Source organism: Liolophura sinensis, chromosome 13, assembly GCF_032854445.1.
Source record: "Liolophura sinensis isolate JHLJ2023 chromosome 13, CUHK_Ljap_v2, whole genome shotgun sequence".
NCBI classification, from domain to species: domain Eukaryota; kingdom Metazoa; phylum Mollusca; class Polyplacophora; order Chitonida; family Chitonidae; genus Liolophura; species Liolophura sinensis.
This window is the reverse complement of record NC_088307.1, coordinates 7,214,459-7,224,654: the sequence shown is the minus strand read 5'-3', so window position 1 is coordinate 7,224,654 and position 10,196 is coordinate 7,214,459. Positions and strand designations below refer to the sequence as shown.

Below are 10,196 nucleotides of genomic sequence, written 5' to 3'. Positions count from 1 at the left end.
AAATATCTTAATAATGCATTCACACCCCTAAACATCTGGGGCCACTTTCACAAAGATATAGTACTTGTACGATATTGCACAGTTTGCATATTAAGGACAATGGTATGTTAATAGTGACATACAAAATATTGTAAGACAATAAATGTTGTACGCCGCTTTGTGAAAGTGACCCCTGGGATGCACATGTGTGGGGGATGATTATTGTATTAAACCTTCAAACTCTGAGGCTAAATAATTAAGTCATCAGCTTCACCAATCGAGGTTCATTACTGGACGGAGAATAAATCACGTCTATTCCACTGACAGCTCCGCACTGTGCTTTTGGCAGTTTGCTACATTTAAGGTGTACACGTTAGCTCGCTACACTTAAGATAGCTCGCTACTTGTAACTTGTTACATGTTTTGAACCGTGTTGTGACAGCATTTTGGTTTGTCTTTTTCAACGGCTACTGACCTACTGTATTTTCTTCTATGGATATGGTCAGGATATCCCCCACAAAGAACTTTTTAAGGTTGGCCTTATCATATTGCGCTAAAAGACACTGTTCCACATTTATCCGTTGGGTGCACTCTTAGCAAAAGTAACACCAGTTGTCTATGTTTATGCTAAACTGATGTTACATACATGCTTTATAACACTTCTGCCTCTCAGTGGTCTCTCTGGCAGCATCCTTCACAAACAAATAGGTGTCAGGATTACAGATTGATTAATTAGTCATTAATACAGCATTCAAAAATTTTTCACTTATGTGACGGTTCCCGGACTTAAAAATGTAGTGAGAGCTAGTTTTGAACTTGCGACCTCATTGGTCCAAAGTTCTTTCATCATTAAGATGTGAGATTCCACCAAACAGGAAGAGAGCTTAATTTTATTTCAATATGTTCACTGAGTTGGGTATTTTAATTTTCCACAGATGTTTTGTGGGAAAACATTTCAGTGGTTGAGGCACAAAAACGTTTATTCTACGTGAACATTTGTATATACTAGGACCACTGCGATACACTAGTGAACACTTCATACATGTGTATGAAATACTTTTAACCCTGAAGAAACTTTTAGTCAGAGCACAAACTTTTCGCAAGGACCAGAAATACCTTCTTAAGCAAATACTATAAACATTTGGACTTCCACTGGAAATTTAGTACACACGAGGACCAGAAAAAATAGCTACTTAAGCCAATACTGCAAATGTCTGACTTCTGCTGAAAAATTAGTGTACGCAAGGACCAGAAATAGCATTTTAAGCAAAAACTACAAACGTTTGACTTCTGCTGGAAATTTAGCACACCATTTTAATTAAAACTTAACTTACTGCAGTTTCTGATCTCCTGCATTTTGTAATATGGTGAGTATCAAGCACAATGGTTGAAATGAAAAGCCAGACTTACCGAGTCAGACCCTTGACTCTCAGGTCGAGTTTTAGCACTCTTCTTTTTCTTCTTGCGAGGGGATGTAAGCATCACCGACCCCGTGGCTTCCTCGCGCTCCTCCTTCTCGGTCGTCTCTCTGGCAGCATCCTTCACAAACAAATAGGTGTCAGGATTACAGATTGATTAATTAGTCATTAATACAGCATTCAAGAATTTTTCACTTATGTGACGGTTCCCTGACTTAAAAATGTAGTGAGAGCTAGTTTTGAACTTGCGGCCTCATTGATCCAAAGTTCTTTCAGTCGCAGTAAGCCAGAACTTTAAGAGTCTCAGCCAGAGAGGGCCCCTCAGGATTAGTGACCTAGTGAAAGGCTCATTTTAGAATTATATCCACACAGTGCAAATGCAGCATGTTTAAAACAGCTAATACATGTAATGATATTTCATGTGCAATCACAGTCAATCAGCACAAAATACAGAGAACTTAATACAAGGAAAAATCGTGATCAATGGTTAGAGACATGTGGAATAGCCCTAAAAACAATTTTATCTTTTACTTTAGCTACAATTCCATTTTGCGTCAGCAATGATATATCCCACATGGGGATTCTTGACACCCTAAACAGTAATACTGGGCAGTGGGCTAAAAAAATGGTAAGATTTTTGTTTAAAAATTGTTTGGTTCACTTATAATAATAATGATACAGGTAGGTTGAATAATCAACTATATTGCTTATTTTGGCTACCCTAATGGTAGATCAAACTATTTATAACATTTAATAAAGAACCATCCAAAAAAATAGATACTCAAGATCACCGAAAGTACTTGTCAAAAACAAATACAATAGGTTGAATAATTTTATCCAAAGTTTTTAAAAGGTTATCTTACTTGTGGGGGAGATGGTATATAGGTAGTCAAGCATCTGGACCCTGGTTACCTCCCCTGATCTAACAACATAGGGTCTAGTACTGACTACCTCCATAATCTCAACTTGCTGCTGTTTCATTGGCTGAGATATTTTCCAGGCAGTGGTGCTGCATTAAAAATTTAAGACTGCCAGGGAGAGCGCAATGGCCTGGGAATTCTCCTGACATAAGCATTGCTGTGCTATAATACCACCTCTGCAACGAGAGTATGTCTCGTTTTCACAGTGAGGAAATCCCTTCTTGGTTTGACACATGTGGCGGATATGTTGGCCTGTGTGAACATGACTGGCAACACAACCATGGCAACTCCACGAAATAAAACTAAGGCAGTTCTTCCTTCTTCAGATAGGGAATAATTTCGAAAATGAGAGATTTTCCGTATCCCGGCCATAGGCCAACATATGCAGCGCAATGTTATCCAAACGCACCTTCAAACAAGCCCGTGTGGGTTGAAGGAAATTAAATTCCTTTGTTAATGTACAACAGATTTATTTTAGTGTTTAGGTCAGAAGCTGGGTCAGGTTAACCATGATACCGATAGCTGTATGCCATATGGCGCCATGTTAGCGAGGGATTCTCCAAAGCCATCGTCCATAAATAGCTGACCTGTTTGCAAAAACGAGGCTGTCATGAGATTTGCCAACAGCCAATCAGAACGCTATCTCTGTAGCAATGGCGGTGTTGTGTGACCCTACATGTCAATCGGATCAAGCATCTGGACTAGGTATGTAAGTTTATTTCAAAGGGGAGATAGCTATGGATTTAAGTCACACTCAAGGGAGACAACCATTACAGCTTTGATCGTTCAGCAACAATTGTAGCAGGAAAACTATAAAGGACGAGAAATATGGCCTGGCCCAATGAAAATTAAAGAGATCAAAATATTATTTACATATTCTAATTTCAGTAGGCTTTTGCTGAATTAATTGCATCCATAACATAGACAGTGGAACAGCACAGAATCATGTGGAAATTGACATGTTCATATGTTTCATAAAATCACAGAAAAGTATAATTGACTTGCTACAATTCAGGATTCAAGCCATATCAAACTATTATCTGGGTTTCAGTGCATATCAAGCTGATACTTCTATCCAAGTTTCAATGCATATGACACTGGTACCACATGTAGATTGAAAATAACCTTCGATCAAAGAGAAGTAACAGAGCAAATCTGACTTACATCTGGGTGAGTTCTGTCCACTGCAAAAAACTTGCACACCGACGCATCAAAGTTCTGCAGCTCCTGCGTGACCATGGCAGGGTAGGTTTGCACAATATCGACCTGTTGCTGGTGAAAGATGTCATAGCTGAAACACAGGAAACTTGAAATGTGTCATAGCTGAATCACAAGAGACGTGAAGATTAAAGGCTAAAAGAGTGAAACGTGTCATTGCTGAAACACAAGAACAGTGAAATATTTCATACAAGAGGCACATGACGAGAATGGATCAATGGCTCAGTGGATTACAATGTGGTCCAACTGAAGTCCACAGGCTACTGATCAGTGAGGTCCCAGGCTCAATTCCAGCTCATGATAATTCATTTTCAGCTTTAAGACAACAGGTTTGCTTGACGTTGCTCTTTAAAACCTGAGACTTGATACCACATTTAACTTCCCGCAACTTCTGCACATAACCCCAAAATAATTATGTAACTGTACATTAAACATGAACTATTACCATAATTAAGCTTGGGCTATGTTTCGACCACTGCATTTGCTAGTGGGTTTCACTACTATAACTACTGCCCAAGACACTTTCTAAACAACTCTCTGTGTATAGATGCACACTTGAAAGCACTTGTTAGCTTAATTACTGTATATTGTTCTTGATCATTACAGAAGATCCCCAGCACAGGGTGTTCCAAACTGCAGATACTGTAGATGGTTTGATGTCACCTGAATTGATTCCGATTATTTAAAATGTCAAGAACGGGAGAAAGAAAACACAGAATGTGGTCATCAAACATCAGAAAATCTACTCCACTAAGATCAACCCACTGCTGACTTTGTGACGTCACAGCAGTACATTCGCCGCAGACAAATCTTCTCTATGTGTACAACACAGACAACAGGGGAAATCATTATACAATTTACAGCTAATTTCAAGATTATTTCACGCTCAAGTGTGGCTAGCAACTGCAGTAACGCAATGCAGGATACTGTAAAGTTACATACATGGCATAAAAATGCCATGAATTAAGAAAATATGAGCCAGGTCTCATCAAAAAGACCCTTTAATTACAGGGGACTCAATCGTAGTCATATGAGACCTTCTAAAAGAAAACGCTATCCTAAAAAGCCAAACGAAAAAGAAAAGACTTTTGGATTTTCAATCCCGGAACGCAGAAGCTGTTTAGCTACTTGCTTGTTTGAAACAACAGGCTGTGGCACGAACTGTCAGGAGCCGCTAGCCTTTGCCCTACGGCGGTGACGAGACTACAGGGCAGCTCTCCACCTCAGCTGAGTGACACACTGTTCTCATCACTCACTGCAACTCACGATTCACTGGCCCGACTGCATGGTATTGCAGCCAGTATCGCTGGACCTGACTTTGTGGACTATGAAACCGTGCCAAATTCTCCACAGGTACTACCACAATTTCAGGGATGTTCAATTCATGTCAGATAAACCAGATTTGGAGCGCATTTGCATCATCTACGGTGGCCAGTACGTGAGTGAAAATCGGTCATCTTATCGCACAGTCGCTATGCTATTCTCATTTTTCCAGTATCTAATTCAACTCCGGCAGCCTATCTTTCAAAATGTTTGTTGTAAAACTTATATGATCTTAAGGGTGTTAATTAACAGATGTATATGTAGGGGTAATTCTAGATTAAGTCATATGATGGCTTCTAGAAAAGCACACAGTGGGTAAGCCTAATGCAAGGATTCGGCAATGATTGCGAGAGCTTTTCAATATATAATCCCAACAGGTCTTACTGGCATAACAGCACCCGACCAGGTCTTCGTGGTACATGCAGGATGTCTAACTTTAATGGGTATTTTTAAATGGAACTACTTAACATGATGCAGTTTACAGACATAAATATTGTGTCTAGGGAACATTTTGTGTGAAAATAAAATCCTTACGAATCTTCTTTGACTTGACCATGACCCTTACCTGTTTCTGATCTTAGTGAGCATGTCCAGGGCTTTCTTTAAACTTTCAGCGAGTGCTCCCTCTGACCCATCCTGTCTCATTCTGTCCATCACCGCATCCAGAGCTGCCTCCTTCTCCTGTGTACAACAACAACAATGTGGTTAGGGCAGCTACACCACCAGGGTAACAACAACAGCAACACCAAGGTAACAACAACAACACCAAGGTAACAACAACACAGTAAAAACAAAATCAGCAACAATGTGATTATGATGTCACCACTACAGTAACAACAACACAGTAAAAACAAAAACACCAACAACTGTATAATGAAATCAGCATATATGTGGTGACTATAAAGATATATATGTTTCCAGATTACATATTTAAGCCTTATTAAGGAAAAAGTTTTATGAAAAAAGTTTTCCTGTTTTTGGCTAATTAATAAAGTAGCATTTTCTCTGTTGTTTGTTGAAAACTGAGTGGTTATGAGAAGAGTTGCCAACTTGTTTTCAAAGAACAGCTGCGCCTTGGCCTTATTTGCCAGAGTCATTTGAAGATAACCATGTCTCAGTTAACACTGCATTTTGAACCAATCATATTGCCCCAATTTTCAGTACCAACCCAGTAATGATCTGTTTCCTGTTTCAAGCTTTACACAGTTCGGACCTATCAGCAATAGCCCACTCACACTGAAGCTGCTCTCAAAATTGTCCAAGGCTTGGAATTTGATCTATTTATCCAGCTTGCAGTAGGTGGTTTTGTTCGCTATCATATTAACAGGGTTGGTTGTTTAAACTAAACAAACTGTATTCCATCTAACAAGTAAATTAAACAAAATATGATAATTTAGCAATAAAAAAGTTAAGTTTTCATACAAATTTCTTTTATTCACAGATTTAAAAGCTTTAGAAAGCATTATTTCGAGTTGCATTTTTAAAAATTCTTTATGAACTTTTAACGCTTTTCAAGATATAACAACAACCTTCTTTTAAGCACCAGGTTTGATTGATTTACTGACTGACTGACTGTTGCTTAATGTCATGCTCATGAATGTTTCACTTCCATGGCGGCGATCTGTGGTCAGCTTCATGGAGCGTATTTAGCATGAGCCATTACACTGATACAGGGCAACCAGTGGTTGCACTATTCCCTTCATGCTTAACGGCAGAGTGCGAGGAAGTTACAACTTCCACCTTTAAAGTCTTAGGTGTGACTGACCCAGGACTGACCCTGAATCTACTGCTCTCAAAGCGGACATTCTACCAACTGTGCTATCAGGACCGGTTACTTAGTTAAGTGAGTCTCATGAAAACAGGGCCATGCTTATGGTTGGAGGATACCTGAAAAACTTCCTGACCTAAAACCTCAGCTGAAACAGCAACCAGATTTTAGTCCAAAACCTCACTGGTAAAGGGCCTGATGGTCACAGTCTACATACAAACACAGGTGTAAATAACACTGCATGTCTTCCTTGATTCAAAATGCAGACAAAAAGAATTTGCTCATAAAACAAAAATCCCCCCAAAAAGTACCACACAATTCACTACCTCATGATGTCCGTCACATCGTTACCTGGTTCTGTAGGTCGTGCGCCTGTCGGCCAGCGTCCAGTTTCTCTTGTAGCGCACGCTCCTGTTTGGCCAGCCCGATCTCGTGGATGTCCCACATGTGGGCCGCACCCTGACTGTACTTGAACAGAGACTTGAGCTTATACTGCATCTCCTCGTGGTGCTTATCAAACGCTTTCTGTATTAAGAACAAGTCATTTGTTTGATTGACTGATGTTTAAAGTAAAAAAAAAAAATAATAATAATAAAAGATAAATAATAAAGTACGGTTTACTTTCTATTTTTTTTTCATCTTCATGGTGTTAAATGCGTTTGAATTCTATGGTGGTCATGAGGGGCCATGTCACACAGAAGTTTTTTCTACTCTAAACACTGCTTTTTGGTATTACAATACCCTAATTCTTCAAATTTTACAGCCACCACTGAGTACAGAAATTTTGAAACATTCTGAGAGAATTATGGATTGTAGAGAAATAATATGCACAGTTTTATGAAGCTTGCATCTTCAGTGACATTTTTGACGTCATTTTCATGATAACTGTATCCATAAATCCCACTGAAAAATTGCTTCCGGGGTCAAAACGATTGAAGATTTACAGTAGCATTGTTTTAATGTGGTCTGAGATCACTATTGCTCTTAAATGTAAAATTCAACCTACCATCTAGAACTGCTGACTCTTTATCTGATTAACTATAAAGCAGTTTACTAAAAGCTGTCTGTATGTCAAAGTTTAAAATTAATTTCAAATATAAATTCAAGAACAACACCCCAAGGGGCCTGGTCCCATCTTTAGCCACAAACCTCCATTTCTTCTGTTTTTTGCTCAAAAGCCCTTTGTTTCTCTCCAATGAGGGGGAGAAAATCACGCTCAACAACCAGACGAGCAGCTTCCTCTGTACAAGCTTCACTTTCAATAAGAGATATCTGAAATAACGCAGAAATCTGAGTGTCACACAGATAGTCATATAAATGCATCCAGTGGCATTTGCCAATATGACATTGAAATATTGCACAAGAAGTCACGATATCCAGAGATGGCTGTTCCAGTACGATGCTATTAATGCAAAAAAAGATTTTTTTATTTATTTCATTGGTGTTTCACATCGTACTCAAGAATATTTCACTTATACGACGGTGGCCAGCATTATGGTGGGAGGAAACCGGGCACGGCCCGGAGGAAACCCACAACCATCCGCAAGTTGCTGGCAGGTTGTTGGCTACAAAAAGAGACAACACTAAACCAAAAGTATATGTGCACTGATAAAGCATCCCAAATGACCTGTCATATTAAAAGGCATAAACTTTTTGTTTTTATGATGTGGCACAACCAAGATATCAGAATTCAACGTATGCAAAATTATGCACATTGGGACAATCTAAAGGGTCACCATGTTATCGGTTATACAGCTGTTTCCCCTTACAGATATGTCACCCAACCATGCCATTTATTCATACGTGTGACTACAGCTGGGACTGAACTCTCATCTCACCTTCATTCTCTCAATCTCATCTAACCAGGTTTGAGCAACCTTCTCATACTCTTCTTTCAGTCGAATCACATATTGCTGGTTCAGGTGATCTGCAGATAAAACATAGATAAATCATTAGCTGTCAACTAGTTTACATGTAGGCAGAATCTGTACACAAAAGGAGCAACTTACATGTAATTCCCAGCTTTGGAGATGAAATGAATTTTGCAGATTCTCCTGCTATTCTTGTTTGTGGGTTTATTAATTTATATGAATGGTGTTAAACGTCCTCCTCATGAATATTTAACTTATACAACGATGACCAGCATTATGGTGAGAGGAACAGTGCAGAGCCACAGCTATACAACCATATAAAGCAACCACTAAAGCACTTTTTCACCCATACATAGCACTTTCAGAAGCTCATAAACACCTTAAAATGATACTTTTGATGCCAATGCATAAATTTTTCTAAGATGTTACTCAGGTTTCACAAAAAAAAGCCCTTGAGTGGCTGTATAATAAAGTCGAGGCAATAACCAGTCATGTGTTTCCTGAAATAACTAAACTAAACTTAAATACAGTAAATCGCTAAGTAAGTGAGTTGATAATTTATTTTACCTATTTCCTCACTGACGATGGACATCTGCGAGTTCCAGCTATATACCGCAGATTTTGTTGAGGTAGGGGGCTTAAAATCCCTCAGGCTGTTGATTAGGTCGACTCGTCGCACATTCAGTGCCTGCACTTGCGACTCTGTCAGGGTTTTGGTCATCTGTAAACACGACGGCTCCTCAACTGCTTTACTCTGCATAAACGCTCTGATCGGAAAATACAACAATACAGCAATCCCGAATTAATGGAGCTTGCTACAGTTTAAATCCATAGTTTCTGTGCTGATTTTTGCACATTTGTAATTTCCCTGGTTACATCTGTGAAGTATGTGTTTCGCTCACTGTGACGTTGCGTTGCTGATGCTGCAGTGGAGGGTGAAGCATCACTAAAATGACATAATATGGCCCACTTTTCACTTCTGCAGGTACAGGTATACCAATACACTCCCACATAAGCCATTTTACCCTCATTAGGGCAAAAAAAAAGCAGTTCAGTGACCCCCATTATTTACTTGACATTATCCTTTCTCACAATAATTTTGATAAATTTTCAAAATTTAAAAATTTCTGAGCGTCCGAAGTTCTACACATATATCAGAGTAGAACAGTTGTGCATACCATACAGCAATAAAACGACAAATATGAATACATCTTAAATGTTCCTTAAACAAAAAAGTATTTCGGCGACCCCAATATTACTTGTTCTCACAACCATGCTATCAATTCATTTTTTTTTCAGTAGTTAAAAGGTTTTTTATAAAACACACATTTTGGAACTGGAGTGGCTATTTAACATCTTATTCCTCTAGAAACTTCTTCTCTTCATGCATCAGTTAATGTTATCTTTAGCTAAGGATACTGGGTATTAAATGAGGTGGATGTTCTTGTCTGTCTACAAATACCTTGGGAGATTGCCAACCACAAACAAGGGAGATAACACTGGTGTAATAAAGCCAAATTAAGGGGCAGTAAACCCTTTACATCTGCACCAATTTTCAATAAAAACTTTGCGCTTCAATTTTATTTTATTTTTGCATTACAAAATGTCATTAAAGAAGAAGTTCAAATTTGCAATAGTTGTGAAATACCACAAAATGTCATTTGGGTCCCTCATGAAGAGAACAGTCCATGATAAAAGA

The 10,196-nt window shown here is 38.8% G+C and overlaps 1 protein-coding gene across 1 annotated transcript in view; it reads right to left on the bottom strand.

Moving 5' to 3' along the window:
- LOC135480787 (coiled-coil domain-containing protein 180-like) overlaps positions 1–10,196 on the bottom strand; it is a 65,779-nt gene that overhangs the window by 47,544 nt on the left and 8,039 nt on the right. Inside the window, exons 10-16 of the mRNA XM_064760711.1 lie at positions 9,065–9,264; positions 8,465–8,553; positions 7,776–7,898; positions 6,978–7,151; positions 5,424–5,539; positions 3,482–3,608; positions 1,390–1,518 (exon numbers count right to left, since the gene is read on the bottom strand). Coding sequence (XP_064616781.1) covers positions 1,390–1,518; positions 3,482–3,608; positions 5,424–5,539; positions 6,978–7,151; positions 7,776–7,898; positions 8,465–8,553; positions 9,065–9,264 — 958 coding nt within the window. The remainder of the gene's footprint in view (positions 1–1,389; positions 1,519–3,481; positions 3,609–5,423; positions 5,540–6,977; positions 7,152–7,775; positions 7,899–8,464; positions 8,554–9,064; positions 9,265–10,196) is intronic.